The sequence below is a fragment of the Juglans regia genome, chromosome 11, assembly GCF_001411555.2.
Source record: "Juglans regia cultivar Chandler chromosome 11, Walnut 2.0, whole genome shotgun sequence".
Lineage (NCBI taxonomy): Eukaryota > Viridiplantae > Streptophyta > Magnoliopsida > Fagales > Juglandaceae > Juglans > Juglans regia.
Genome location: NC_049911.1, coordinates 33,550,073 through 33,566,181, shown reverse-complemented (window position 1 = coordinate 33,566,181; position 16,109 = coordinate 33,550,073). Strand labels below are relative to the sequence as shown.

Below are 16,109 nucleotides of genomic sequence, written 5' to 3'. Positions count from 1 at the left end.
GGTGTGGAGAACCCGTGCAAGAGAGAGGTAGATTTCGTGGGAGCAAACGGCACGGAGATGGAGGCCGAGCTCGCTGGAAGGGGATGGCCGGTGGGAGAGGAGGCTACCGTGGAGGTGGTGGCGCCGGAGGATGGCGTACGGCGGCGCAGCAGCATCAGACCCATTTGGGCTGTGCACAGCCGAGAGAGAGGAAGAGAGAGCGTGAGAGAGGGAGACCGGTGTAGGGGGACTCGCCGGAGTGAGGTGATGCCGGTGGAAGAGGCGGTGAGGCTCACCGACGCACGGCGGCGTCGGGCTGGGCAGAGGAAGATTCGGCTGGGAGGAGGGGCAGCGTACCGCGTACGCGTGAGCCGAGGGAGGAGAGAGAGAGGGGAGGGAAAAGTGAGGGAGAAAAGAAAAAGATATTGGGATTTATCCATTCCTTTCGTTTTGGGATCTTCAAAATGATTTAACAATAAAAGATAAAAATACTGATTTAAATATACATAAATATTAATTTAATTAAAAATATTGAAATAAATTAAATAAACAATAAATTTTTATTAAATATTTTTAAGAAATTAATCTCAATTCTTCATTTTAAATTCTTAGATTTGATCTAACAATAGAAATTTAAACATTGATTTAAATTAATTTAAAATTTAAATAATTAATATATAAATATTATATTATACATAAACTATCAAATTTAATTTATTAAATATTAATCTTCCATCATTAAATAAATGATAAAATTTTACTAAATATTTTTAAGAAATTAAAATTATATAAATAATTAGAGTTTTAACATAATTTAAATATGATAATATTCTTAATTAACTAAATTAGGCAAACGTGCGTGGGGAAAATGTTAGTTTTTAGGTTTTAAATTACAACCCTTCATTTTTAATCTAACGATAGAAGTTTAAATATTGATTTAAACTAACATAAAACAAATAACTAAAATATAAATATTCTACCATACACTTAAAATTAACTTTAATTTATAAAATATTAATTTTTCATCATTAAGTAAAAGATAAAGTTTTACTGAATATTTTTAAGAGAATAATATTATATCATACACTTAAAATCAACTTTAATTTATAAAATATTATTTTTTCATCATTAAATAAATGATGAAGTTTTACTGAATATTTTTAATAGAAAAAAACTATATAATTATTTTAAATTTTTAATATAATTTAAATTCCATAATAAATGATGAATATGAATAAATAATAATTTTACTCATATACATTAGATTATTTTAATATTAAAAATTATTATTTATTTATTTTTAATTAGGCAGTCATGGCAAACGCCGCTAGTATATATATATATATAGATCATGACGTATTTTCCGTATATATGGGCTTACAAATACAGAGACTTAACTTATATATATTACAAGCCTATTAAAAAGCCCAAAAGATAAAACATAAGGAGAGAAAGAAAGCCCAAAAAGGCCAGGCCGGGAAAACATGGGTTAAGGCAATGCTTTTCAATGATGTGCCAGGTCTTTATGATCTTTTATGTCATATGGACGGACGTACGTGGTTCATATAAGTTTCAGACCCACGTACGGGAAATTTCTATATGGAGCCATCCACCAAAAACAACTTCGATCGAATGCTTAATTTCTATAATGATAATTAGATTATAAAACTTAGTAAAATGTAAACTGCCTAACACTAGATTAATTAATTACTGCCTTTGATTAGTAATATCATTAAAAAAAAAAAAGAAAAAAAGTCAGCAACTTGCGTGAATAAATTAGTTTGCACATGATCTTTGCATATTCGACAAAACTAATAATAAGGTAAAACAACAGCTATCTATTTCGGTTGCGTCCAGATTCCTCTGCTTTTTAATTTTTTTTTTTTTTGGGTTAGACGTGGTACCGATGCCCAGAATCAAAGAGGAGGATCATGATGATCAAGTTGTCATGGTAATATATATATATATATATATATATATATATGATTTTATTCTTTCTCCCACCATTTAGAGTACTGGGGAATTAAGGAATTTCATTAAAGGTACTGGAGTAGGAACTGAGATTGTAGAAATTAATGAACATGACGATCGATGAGGATATGGAAAAGGAATAGTTAGCTAGATAGATCATACAAATCATGTAAAAGAATTTGCAAATACCTGATTGAAAGCCCGCGCCACCATGAAACATAGATCGGCTCTGCACTTGTATCCGATGAAACTGATCACGAGAATCTATGATTTTCAGCTGCCGGACTCTGGAAAAATCCAAAGTACTGTCAAAACACAGAACAAAGTAATGAAGTACCGATATAGAAAGAACAATTAAGTAGTAGCACCGCTTCAACAAACACGATGATCATACTATTTTCATTAATTTTGGGTTCGGCGTTGTGCTCTTGACCGGCATGGAGCAATTAGTTCATGAGCTGATGACCATTAATTGCATCTGTGGTTGTAGACCCCACGAAATTTCCTAGGAAGTTCTCTTACCCAATCATGAATGTTTGGATTTAGAGATTAGTTGAAATAATTTTAAATGAGTTGAATAAAAGATTATTTTTTAATATTATTATTATTTAAAAAATTAAAAAAATTGAATTATTTATTATATTTTATATAAAAATTTAAAAAAATTATAATGATGAGATGAAATGAATTTCTAATCCAAAGCAGAGCTTAGTATTATTAGTTTAGATTTAAAGATGAGTTGAAATGGTTTTAAATGAGTTGAATAAAATATTATTTTTTAATATTATTATTATTTGAAGATTTAAAAAAATTGAATTATTTATTATATTTTATATAGAAATTTTAAAAAATTGTAATAATGAGATGAAATGAATTTATAATGCAAAGCGGAGCTTAGTATTATTATTTTTTATAAGACAAAATGCCTACAATATATTTGATCCATTAACCTCCAAAAGTAGACAAGAAGTTTCCAAAAAATATTAAATTTAAAATATACGAGTTTTTGACCAATTAACTCTTTGTTGTTGTACATCAAAAGATAGATTGTTACAAAATCTACCATAAAGTTAGATCACAGATTACTTTTATCATCTGGAATTATGTATCGGTATTCATAAAAAAATGTACATGGAATATCAAATAAGAATATGAATGACACTTCCAAGTACTTCTAGGGGTGTAATCGGTCCGATTTAATCCGATTTTGGATAAATTATATTGACTGATGTTGCTCTTTTTATTTAATTTAATTTTGCAGCTGCTGGTTTATATTTTTGTTACTCTTTTGCACGCAGCTTTACCATCTGTTTTTTTGTTTTTGTTTTGTAGGATACCTGAGCTTGTCCTCCATATATACATACATATAAAATATTAAATTTATGAAATTAGTTCAGGTAATTAGTAAATTTACAAACTGATATTATAATTTGTTGTAACTTGTAGTATATATTAGATTATAAAATTGAATCGATCTTTTTATTGTAGAGTAAATTTAATAATGGTATCAATTTATAAATTTATTTTTGTGAAATGTTTTTGTGATTTAAGTAAAAATAAAAGCGTGCTTTTGTGGGTGGCTTTGGTAGACATAGCTTTCTTACCTGTCCTGACTCCGATCCATGATCTCAAATTCTATGCCTTTCAATACACACCAAAAGAAATCATGACTTTATATAATATATATATGAGTGAGACTAAAGATAAAGATATCAATATGTCTGCAGCTAGCTGGTAGCATGGGCCATTTTTGCACCTAACTGGTCATAATGCTTATAATACCCCGCATGCAGTTACCACGAAATTCATCAACTCAAACTGGGCCATAGAATGGTTCATTTACAGTTAAGAGGATGATGAAGACACTACAAGAAAATTGCTTATTTGTAGTCATTTAATTCCTGCGAAATGACTATTTACAGCTAAAATGAGTCTGTTTTGGTCACAAATAACATTTTCGCCGCAATTAAACGGCCACAAAAGCCCATTTTTCTTGTAGTGAGATCAGCTTTCTTAATTTTCCTGCATGAGTAGCTGGAATTAGGTGTATATATATATATATATGCGTGATTATTAGATCAGCTGCATGTGCAATATAACAACCCTAAGATTACATGCGGAACTGATTGCCTGTTCTCTTATTATAAGAACTCTGTACGTTTTCTTGTTCGAGGTGGTTGTTTGATCCGGCAATGGTACTGCATGTCTGTCGGCCAGAATAAAGATCGGTCATCATGTTCAAGGGAAAAACAAAACATCAAGCTGAACTGTATCTTACAACATTTTATTATCATCATTAATATTCTAAGCAAAAAAAGCCTATTACAATTTACAACTATCGAAAGTGGGAAAACATATTAATGAAATGAACATGACTTAAACTGACAACAAACTTTTACCAAACTTAAGAATCTCAATCCCTCTATACCAAACTTTTCACCTAAACCGACAACAAAGCTCACCTGTGAAGCCGCGTGCATCACGTGATCTTCTCTTGTCCTGTCTTCCGTTCACATGAGATTGTTGCTAGGTTGTGATCATGAGGTGCATGCCATGCAGTACGCAAGCATGCACCGGCGTGCCCAACTCACTCATACGTCAACCCAAGTGCGGGATTATAATTGGTACGTGCTAGCTAGCTGGCTCATGCATGCGTAAATCATATGGGGGCCGGGAAGATAGTTGAGTAGTACTGCTCGAAAAGACGACAATAGAGAAAAAAGGGTGGCCGTGCGGCGGAGGTTAGGTGGTCATGAGAGCCGAAGACTCAAAAAATTAATATTAGATGAATCGTCTCATTGCTTTCAACGTTGAATGTAGCACAGTAGCAGCACAGACATGTTATACTAACATATCTTTCCGTGCTGGATTTGCTTTTCTCCGTTTGCCTTATTTTCCCCATTCTTTTTTTCCTTTTCGGTTCTTTCAAACCATTCGGTAAGAGATCCATCCACCCTTTTCTTATAGTGCGCTTGATCAGCTTTTATTTTCGACTTCCAACCGTAGAAGCTGTCAAAGTAATACAAGGGTAAATCCCAAGATCGAATTCACAGGGACAATGAGAATTTAGCAAACATTTCATTTTCGCAAGACCACATAATACCGTTTGGAGTGACACAAAAATTTAAAATAATCAGCAAAGAGAAATAAATTCCTAAACTTAACCACTAACAATATTTACACCTAAAGGTGGATATTTACTAAGAGAGAGTAAAGTGAATTATGAGTGAAATTGTCGGGACGTTCAAGCATAAGTAAAGCTGAAAATAAAAGAGAATCTATTTTTCTAAAATTGCTAAGATTAAAGGGATTTAAAGAAATCGTATGGAAGTTGACTTAAACTTGTAAGAAACAATTAAACAAACACTTGGGATGCAATTTTCACCCACTAATTTGATGATGGATTTACTTCTCTTTTTAATTTCTCTCGACCATTTTCTCATTCCTAGAAATCATAGTCGGATAATATAACAATGAACCACAATTTTATTTTAATAAAACTACTTGATAAATTATATAACAATCATAGAAGATGAAAGAAAATTATTAAAGTCATGTTACTTGTTCAAGTATCAATTGTGTCTTTACGTCTACAATTGATCTAAACCAAGAACAAAGAACTCTAATATTTTCTAAATGCACATTGAGATATAATCTACCAAGTTAATCATTAAAAGCACTAAATATTGAAGTCAATCCAATCCCAAATAGTCACGGGTTACTCATTGAATCCCAAGCTAAAAATCTAGCCTATCATCTCTAGATTAACAAAATGCTCAAGAAAATAAAAATCTAACATCATCATATACTGTTTCAAATGAAAATTACTGAATAAAAATATACTGTATCCCACAAATGTGCTGAAATTCAAAACCCAAAAACATACAAACTTGCAGAAAAATAAAATGAACTGGAAAAATAAATTGAAGAGGAAGATGAAGCTGTGCGAAAATAAAATTCTGAAAGAAAAATATGCACGGACGAAAAACACAGAAAAACCATCAAATAAAAACTGCCGGCGCACGAAATAATTTTTCGTTTTTATCCTCCCCCTTTGTGCACGCCTCAGCACGCGTTTAATCTCCCTGCAGTGCCGTTTCGCATTCATCTTCGTGCGTTTTGACGTGCCCCTGCGTGCGTGCTTCCGCTTTTCGCGTCCCGCCCAGCAACCGTTCCACTTCAGCTCGCCTGCGTTTCATGCGTCTCTGCTGCGCGTTTTGACCCAGCCCACGTGAGTCTGCTTCGTTCCAGCTCCAGCCCAGTGCCGTTTCGTCTGCATCTACGTGCGTTTTGGCTCCAGCATTTCCTTTCGTCCGCATCTCCTGCTGCTGTGCGTTTCATCCCATTGCAACTCTGCGTTTCGTTCCAGGCCAGTACATGCTTCCGCGTTTCATGCATTTCTGCTTGCGTTTCGTGCCTTCGTTCCTTGCCTCTTGCATTTTGCCCTTGCTGCTCAATTCATCTCCCTGCAACATAAATAAGACATGAGTACAATTTTGGAGTATTAATTTTTTTTTGTGTGAACTAACTGCAATACAACTTCTTTCACGTGCAAAATATCAAAATTTCATATTGAGTCAAGAATTAGAAATTACTACATAATTAAATGCTCATTCACATTTTGGTTAAACAAATCACTCACTTTAGCAATTTAATCATGTAGTTTTTGACCTTTTATCAGCGCTCATTGTCACGACTCACATTCCCATTCCCCCAACTTTGAGTCAAAAATGTTGAAGAAAGTTTAGCAGAATAATTTTAAAAAAATAAATGCAACTTTAAGGTATATGATCTGCTCAAGCATTGTGGCTGCCCATGTCCCAAGTCCAACACATCATTTGTTTCATAAAGTAAAGACAAAGTGCTATAATGAAGTTTCGAACCCACGCCCTCAAAATCAACATACTTTCACTTCTAAGCCATGCATCTGAATTGTTATAAGGATTCCACAAGAATATATAATACGCCCATATTAAAAATTTCAATAATTGCAACAATCCCACACTAAAATTTCAATCAAATTCCGATATCTTCATGCATATGTATATTAACAATGGAAATATCATACACATTGTACGGAGATTTTCCCCTCAAGGCGCACAAAGGCCCTATCAAGCCCAGTCCCTTAGAAGAATCCTCTACACATGACCTATAGAAGGAGTGGTACTGCAAGAGATGAGACACGTCGATCTAGAGACCCTTCAGATAGTATTCAGTCTTCGAGTGCCTACCCACATGACAAGCGTGATATGTGGAGAACCGTTGATATACTGACAGGAGAGGCATGGACAGACCAAAGGGAATGCAGACCGAAAAGAGGGACTAAAGAGCTATGCCGCATTTATGGTCACTTCCACCACCCAGGCAAACGCGCCACATTAATGGCATCGTTGCAGAGCCGCGCCCCATTAATGACGCCGTCTCAAAGTCACATCACATTTAAAGATTCTGACAAAAGGATTAGTATAAGGAAAACGACCCTCACAGAAGCGCATATGATCTACCCTCTCAAGTGGTAGTATAAATAGTTGATCCCTAAACTATTTTACTTATTTACTACACTTCAAGAATATATACTAACTTAGGCATTGGAGGCTCCCCAACCATTAGGTTGCCCTATCAAAGTTGCAGTATTTTCTACCTTATGCAGAACCCATTTTCAAATATATGAGTTGTTGGAGTTTGGCCCAAAGGTGTGCGAAACACGACGTTAACACACATGATTCTATCTAATTTTAGCGAGATAATTATTCACCTCACCAATTAGTTTGCATTAATTTTTGTATTTCATAAATATTTACAAAAGTAAATCTTAAACTTTTGCACTAATCCACATTTTATGCTTTATATTCAGGCCCGTTTGGATTCAAAACTCACATAAACTCATCTCATCTCATCATTACAATTTTTTCAAATTTTCATACAAAATATAATAAACAATTTAACTTTTTCAAATCTCAAAACAATAATAATATTAAAAATAATATTATAACAATATTTTATTCAACTAATCTAAAGCCATCTCAACTCACCTCAACTCATCTTTGAATCCAAACGGAGCCATCTAAATCCATCAAAGTCTCTCTCCCTCTTTCTCTCTTTTCCATCTTCTATTCTATTATATTATATTTCTATCATGGTATCAGAGCCATTGATTAACATTAGACTTGTGCCTATTAAATATTTCTTTTAAAAAATTTTGCAAGCTTTGCATCCAACAAATTTTCATCATTGTCTAACCATATTTCATCTTAAATCAATACATTAACTATGGGCCTTTTTTTTATTGGATTTTGGTTTATTGTGAGTATTGTTTAAAACTCCAAATCTATTTTTTGCTTTTAATTTTGGCCATATAGTTGACCAAGACCATATATAGCCAATTGTTGGCTTAATCTTTTGACATATTGTTAATCCTTTCTTAACTTTGGCTCATTATCAACACATTGTTGCCATAGCTCTGGATTCAATATTTCAACGGCTGATTACTTAATCACCAACACCACTTTCATCGTATCTTAAATTCAAGATTTTAAAATTTTCTATCTTGAATTAGAGGGTTTCAAGATTTCAACAATATTGAAGATAACATCAAATCAATTTCCTCGTAAATAGAGACTAAATCACAGGTGAGAACAATCACAAGCGAGAACAGGAAAGATTTATCCCTCAAAAGTCAAAACTTCTCTTTCTATGAAAAGAACGCGACAAAACAGAAAAATTATAAACCGCCAAACAAAATTTTTAGGATCTTTTTTAGAAATTGAATTATTTTCGAATATTTTAAGATTATTTTATTATTATTCAAAAAGTATTAATTATTAATTTATTATTAATTATTAATTAATTTATTATTATTTATAGATAATTTGATATATTTTTAATATCTAAACGATAAGGTTGCGTTTGGATCATAAAATATTCTCAACTCATCATTACAATTTTTTTAAATTTCAATATAAAATATAATAAACAATTCAATTTTTTCAAATCTCAAAATAATAATAATATTAAAAAATAATATTCTAATAATATTTTATCATCTCAATTCAACCCACTTCAATATCTAAAGTCACCATTAATCTCGGAAGTCCAGTACAATCCAATCTGTATATTTTCGTTCGGCCTAAAATTAATATTGTTTTATTAATTAGTACAAATGGGAGATCTCTACGATCTGCCGTCCTATAGCCGTCGTCACCTTTTCTGTTTTTTTTTTTTTGTTCTTTTTTTGGCATGCCAGCTTATTGCCTATTTATCACTCCAGCTTGTTAATCCGTACAAACTTGGAGAAAAACATAAAATTAATCTAAGGTAATCCGTGGGAATATTACGGTCGGCAAGCTGTGTTTAGATGTTGAGTGTAATTTAATTATTTATGAATAATAATAAATTGAATATTAGATAAAATTATATAAGATTCATCTAAATTAAATTTAAAATATTTTTAAATATTAAGATGAGTTTAATATTTGTATGAGAAGTTAAAAAAAGTTATAGATCTCACGTATAAAACTGTGTTAAGTTAAAAAAAATTGTGAGTCTCACATGTAAAGAGATTTTAAACTAAGTTTAATAATTTGAAAGTTGAATGTTTGAATGTTAGATTCAACTTAAAATTTAATTGAACTCAATTGAATCTTATAACTAAACACAGTCATACTATTGACAAACAGTCATTGATCATTAACAATGACACACCTTCCTTTTTAAAAAAAAAATTGTTTTTTTAATAATAATGAGGTGAGCAGCTGGCATAATATGTCTACTATATCCTTTTCGACCCGTTGAGATTACGACTCAGTAGCTTTACAGCTTTGCTAGAAGGGATTCGTTGCCGATTGTCCCTTGGGAGGAAAATGAAATTAAAACCATAAATATGATGTGTATATGAAGCTGCCTTTTCGGCTTACCTCTTGATCATATGCAAGAAAGGTTATAATATCCCAATATTTAGTAATATTACGCAGTGGAAGCTGAGTTTTCAATGAAAAGAATGATCACTCATGCGCCCAAGCTCCAACTGTGATAAAGTATCGAAACTTATAATGAATATTATGGAAGTGATAATGAAAAGACTACACCATAGATAGTAGTGCGTACTGCAGATATGGCTGACTAGTACTGGCCAGTAGGGGTGTGCAAAATTCTGAAAATTATGACTCCGTTCGACTTCGTCGGAGTCATCGGAATTCGGAGTCGGAGTCGGAGCTCCAAGAAGCTCCGATTTCGACTCCGAAATTTTTTTTACTGAACACTTGCGCTGGAGCGAGGTGTCGAGCGCAAGTCGAGCACACGTTGTATTGAACATTGGCTCGAGCGACATGTCAAGCAGAAGTCGAGCGAACCTCTCTGGAAGAGTTCTGCTCGAGCGACATGTCAAGCGGAAGTCGAGCGAACCTCTTCCAGAGAGGTTCGCTCGAGCGACATGTCGAGCGGAAGTCGAGCGAACCTCTCTGGAAGAGTTTTGCTCGAGCGACATATCAAGCGGAAGTCGAGCGAACCTCTTTCAGAGAGGTTCGCTCAAGCGACATGTCGAGCAGAAGTCGAGCGAACCTCTCTGGAAGAGTTCTGCTCGAGCGACATGTCGAGCGCTTGAGCAAAACTCTTCCAGAGAGGTTCGCTCGAGCACCACGTCGAGCGCACGTCGAGCTCCGATCTTATGTCGGAGCTCTGACCTCCGATCGGAGTCGGACTCCGACTCCAGTTCGGAGTCGGAGTCGGAGTCGGAGCTCCAATTTGGCTCCGACTCTTGTCGGAGTCGGAGGTCGGAAACAAGCATTCCAACTCCGTCGGAGTTAGAGCCCAGCCCTACTGGCCAGTCGGTCCTGTTCCTTTTGTCAAAACAGGACCGACAAAAGGAACCGACAAAGGGAAAAGACGTAACTCGGATCACTTAACATGCATTTTCTTTAGGCTTCGTTTGAAAGTTGAGTTCATCTTAATTCATTATTATAATTTTTTTAAATTTTAATATAAAATATAATAAATAATTTAATTTTTTCAAATTTTCAAATAATAATAATAAAAAACAATAATATTCTAACAATATTTTATCATCTCAACTTAACTCAATTCAGTTCATTTTAATATCCAAACACACCCTAAAATGACTCATTGCTGACTGCTAATTAATTACTGTGAATGATCTTTTTAAGAAATTATGTTAATAAATCAGAGTGAAGAATGTACGTACCATTTATACTGTTAACACGCAGACATACGTAGAATTTGAATTATTAGAAAGGTACTTTAAATTAGATTTATAAAAAGATGATTTGATTATTAATTCTCTTAATAAAAAATTAAAGTGTTGTAAATTGACCTGAATCGCCTTAACAATAAATGTTATAAATGAGTAAAGAAGCAGTAACACCTCGAATGCCAAGCAGGAAGAATGAAACAAGATAAAATTAACAGAACCGCTGCGGAGCGGTCGGGCTGTTATTCTTCAATAAACAGCCCTCCACTTAGCTCTTGACACCTCAGCAAATGAAATCATCTCACGGTGGACTCGTTCACATAGGATAGAAGGGGCAAACATCGCCCAGCGTAGTCGTTTGTGTTTCCTTTAGAAAACGCGACCGTGTGCTTCCACGCCGAGGAGACCTCCACTGCCAGCAACCAGCATCCACCGTCGTCAGTCCACCACCAGTCCACCACCACGTCCAGAGGCAACCGCGCAGCTCGATTTCTCCCAATTTCTCCTAGCGCTCCACCGCCGATTCTACCTAGCTCGATTTCTCCCAATTTCGGCCCGTGAGTTATTTGCCCACTACACAAGCGCAGTTCCACCGCCCCACTCCACCGGTTGTTCATGGCTGAGTCCAGTAGCTTTGGAGTTGCTGAGGTATTTCTCTCTCTTTTACATTATATGATTTGGTTGTTCATGGCTGAGTAGGTGTTTGATAAAATGTCTGAAAGGTGCAGCCAACGATAATCACGTTCAAGTGATTTCTTTTCATCTATTCATCCTCAAATATACTTTACAGATTAAATACAAATATTAATGCCAAATGATTTAAATACAAATGATGATAGGAAAAATAGGAATTCTTTGATTAATGGGTATTGCAAAGCGGGGGAAGTTGACCACGCATTCAAATGGATGGAGAATAGGAAAAATAACGGTTTTTTGCCTGACATTGTTACTTATAATACTTTGATAAATGGGTTTTGCAAGATGGGTGATTTTGTTCAGGCCAAGAGTCTTATTGATTGATCTTGGATTTTTCAGTTCTAGTCTTATTTTTAGATGGAATTTATACATTTTACATATGTAATTTGGTGATTTTCCATAAGTAATAGATTTATAATCATGTGGTTTTGTATTGAAGGAGCCAATTTATAATGTTGATAGTGACGAACTTGAGGCTGAAAGTGAAGACGTTCAATGTGATGTGAATGAAGATAGTGTCAATGTTGAAGATGGAGTGAATGTGATTCCCTCTTCAAGTAGTGGTCCGTTAGAGCCATTCATTGGTATGGTTTTTGAGGAGGTCGAAGACGCCCAAGCATTTTACAAGGCATATGCAAGGCGACAAGGATTCGCAATCCGGACGAATCATACTCGATTGTCGAAAGATGATAAAACTCTTTGTGCAGTAGATTATGTTTGCACGAGGGAAGGATTTCGGCGAGTGAGTCGGAAAGACATAGATCGAATAGTCCCTGAACCCGCTGAGACAAAGATTGGATGTAAGGCAATAATGGGAATAAAGAAAGATGGTGAAAAGTGGATAGTCACCAAATTTGTAGTTGGACATAATCATATTCTGCTTACACCGAGAAGTACTAGTTTCCTTCGTGGACATAGGGGAGTTACTAAAGTCCAAAAAAAACTCATTATGACTTTGAATGAGTCCGGCGTACCGACAAGGAAGATAATGTCGGTGTTGAGTAAAGATGCAGGTGGTGAATTTAATGTCGGTTGTATTGGTAAGGATGTAGAAAATTACCTGGGAACCAAAAGGAGAAAAATATTTGAAGAGGGGGATGCACAAAGATTATATTCATACTTTCTTGATCGACAACTTAGAGAACCTGGGTTTGTGTTCTCCATGCAAGTTGACAATGATGGGTGTATGGGAAGTTGTTTTTGGGCTGATGCGAGATCAAGAGCTGCATACCAATATTTTGGGGATGTTGTTACATTTGATGCCACTTACCTGACCAATATTTATAAGATGCCATTTGTCCCATTTTCTGGAGTTAACCATCATCATCAGACCATAATGTTTGGTTGTGCTTTGTTGGTTAATGAAACGGCAGAATCATATACTTGGTTATTGAGAACATGGCAAGAAGCAATGCTTGGGCGTGCCCCTTCAACGATAATTACCGATGATGACAAGGCGATGGCTAAGGCAATTATAGAGGTACTCCCAAATACAACTCATAGGTTGTGTTTGTGGCACATTTTACAAAAGTTTCCCGAACACTTGGCTCATGTATACAACAAATTTCCGAACTTTCAAAAAGATTTTCATCATTGCATACATGAGACAATTACTACTGATGAGTTCGAGGAAGAATGGGCTATGATTGTGGTGAAGTATGGGCTAGGAGAAAATACTTGGCTGCAAAATCTGTACAGCAGACGGGATATGTGGGTACCGGCCTACTTGCGTTCGATATTCTGTGCCGGTATGTCAACAACTCAGAGGAGTGAAAGCATGAACAAATTTTTCAAAGACTATGTTCGTTCAAGCACTCTGGTTAGTGACTTTGTGCATCAGTATGAGAAAGCTATAGATGCACGTTACTTTAAAGAGAAAGAGAAAGGTGTGCGGACAAAATCCACGCGGGCGATAATGAAGACACCTTTTAAAATTGAAGAGGAGGCGGCAACTGTTTATACAAGAAAGTCTTTCATGATTTTCCAAGATGAACTGTTTAATAGTCTACGGTACCGAGCAAAAAAATTGTATGTTAGTGGTGAGGTGAAGACATATGGAGTCACAGTCCATGGCAAAGAAACACCTCTTTACCATGTGACGTTATCGGGTGATGAAGGACATGCTACATGTACATGCCATATGTGGGAGTTTATGGGAATTCTTTGTAAGCACATCTTGTGTGTTTTTGGCAAGAAGGCGAAGTTGAATATATTGCCACAGCATTATGTTCTGGATAGATGGACTATTAATGCTAAGAGTCGACCTATTCCTGCCATACCATGTTCTGATAACCAAGTGCATCAAGTACAAGATGAGCCGACAATGAGAAAGAACAAGTCAATGATACTACTTTATGACATTGTTGAACTTGCATCACAGTCAGCTGAAAAGCACAATCACTTCACACTTGCTTTAGAAAAAGTTCAGAAAGAGTTGCTTGCAATGGAAGATAATATACAATGTTCACAAACGGTGCCCACTAATGATGATCAAATATTTAGAAGTCAAGTTATATCAAACTTTTCACAAACGGTGCAGGATCCTCCACAAGTGCCCACAAAAGGACGCCCAAAATCACTGAGATCGAAGAACCCAAAGGAAACACAAAATACAAAGAAAAGACGTTGTAGTATTTGCAAGAATGAGGGACATACGAAAAATAATTGTCCTTCAGTGAGGTATAATTGCGTCAATCCTTTGTAGTTATTTGTATTTTGTTAGTTTTTAATTAAATAAAGTAATACAGTTTGTTGTTATTTGTAGGCACATTGGGTCAACAACTGCTAACATATCGGAACACTTGGATTCATCATTGCAAATTTGAATATATCTCGTATGTGATATATTTCTTATTATATCTCGTATGTGATATATTTCTTATTATATCTCGTATGTGATATATTTCTTATTCTCTTTAGCTACATCTTGATTGAATTCCTTGTGCGTGCATCAATGTTCAGGTGGAGGTTTTTGAGAACGACTTGGGAGAAGCTAAGAGTTTTGAATCAGACAAGGAGAAGCTAAGGGTTTTGAAGAAAGAAAGCTGTTGGAGCCATTTTGTTAATTGTAATGAAACATGAAAATTGAACTATATTGTGTTTTTTTTCCGAGGCATCTTGTATTTCCATTGGAACCATCTTGTTTTTAATTGGAATTGAATATTTCACTTTGTGGTAAATTTTTCTTTTTATGTGCAATATTCAACTGTTACGACATATATTGATTTTCGGTAGCAACTTCACACTGAGATAAGTAAACATATTGTGATGAGTAGTCATGACATATATAAAAGTAGGTCATTACATCCATATAAAAGTAGTCATTACATTAATTGTCATTCAGTAGTCATTACATAAGAGAATGTAGTCATTACATAAGTCCTAGCACTGACTGAGATACATTGTAATTTTTTGGGTACATAACAATTACACGACAAAATATTATAAAAATTAACCATGACAAGATTAACACTTTCAAGACTCTCTTGTACTTCTTCTCCATTGCTTGAAATTTGAATTCTTCGATGCGTAGCCGCTCATTAAGTATCCTATCATTCCTCCGTTGAGCTAACTCCAAGGCTGTCTTACAACAGTTGTTTTGCTCTTTTTGAAGATCAATCCACTCAAAAAATCCACATTGTTTGCCCATCTTATAGTTTGGGCAATTGTAGAATCTTCTACCAAAACTATTAGGTTTTCCAGAAATGCGTAATTTCGCTTGGCAACCACAATAGCAAAGTGGTCTCTCCAAGCTACCACTTGCAGTCCAAGAACTTGAATCAGAATGAGAACTAGAATGAGAGCCCGAACTTCTCCATGTCTGTCATAATATAGAAAAGTCATGAATTTTAAAAGAAAGTAGCATGCTCACAAAAGAAAATACTGAGTTGTTGTTGGTGCAAAAAAAAAAAAAAAAATACAAAGATGCTCACAAAAGAAACTGGGTATTGCAAAAACAGGCACAAAGTCGAAACCACTACTCTTTAGGTTCCCCATTAGAATGTTAGGTCCCATTCCATTCATAATATGTTAAAAATCAGACATACATTGAAGACAGTTTGCTCTTAGTTGACAGCACCATTGGTCTATCCCACTTGCTGCCATTACATTTCTCTACAGAGCATATCCATGCTAGATATGGAAAATCAAATGGTTATGACATGAAATTGTGACATTTCCTTTCAAACCAGACAAGCAAAAACAGAATCACATCATTTAAGGCTCTAAGTTTTCCACTGACCACAAATTTGCTGAGTCCCCC

The 16,109-nt window shown here is 35.0% G+C and overlaps 2 protein-coding genes across 6 annotated transcripts in view; one reads left to right on the top strand and one right to left on the bottom strand.

Moving 5' to 3' along the window:
- Positions 1-2,438, bottom strand: part of LOC108980717 (calcium-transporting ATPase 10, plasma membrane-type-like) — a 51,841-nt gene extending 49,403 nt beyond the window's left edge. For 2 of the 5 annotated variants that reach the window (XM_035682990.1, XM_035682988.1), the window contains exon 1: positions 2,140-2,376. The gene's annotated coding sequence lies outside the window, so the exon portion shown is untranslated. Of the gene's footprint in view, positions 1-2,139 lie in introns of all 5 variants that reach the window. The other 3 variants (XM_035682987.1, XM_035682989.1, XM_035682991.1) reach the window with 3 other exon arrangements.
- Positions 2,439-11,767: 9,329 nt separating this feature from the next.
- On the top strand, positions 11,768-14,673 carry LOC109010806 (protein FAR1-RELATED SEQUENCE 5-like). The gene is made up of 3 exons (XM_035682602.1): positions 11,768-11,800; positions 12,288-14,527; positions 14,613-14,673. The coding sequence occupies exons 1-3, from the start codon at positions 11,768-11,770 to the stop codon at positions 14,671-14,673; spliced, it is 2,334 nt and encodes a 777-aa protein (XP_035538495.1).
- The last annotated feature ends 1,436 nt before the right edge of the window (positions 14,674-16,109 follow it).

Coding starts and splice junctions, on each gene's coding strand:
- LOC109010806 (XM_035682602.1), top strand. CDS start 11,768: ATGGCTGAGTCCAGTAGCTTTGGAGTTGCTGAG. Junction 11,801..12,287: donor GTAGCTTTGGAGTTGCTGAG/GTATTTCTCTCT, acceptor TTTGTATTGAAG/GAGCCAATTTATAATGTTGA. Junction 14,528..14,612: donor AATAATTGTCCTTCAGTGAG/GTATAATTGCGT, acceptor TGTTATTTGTAG/GCACATTGGGTCAACAACTG.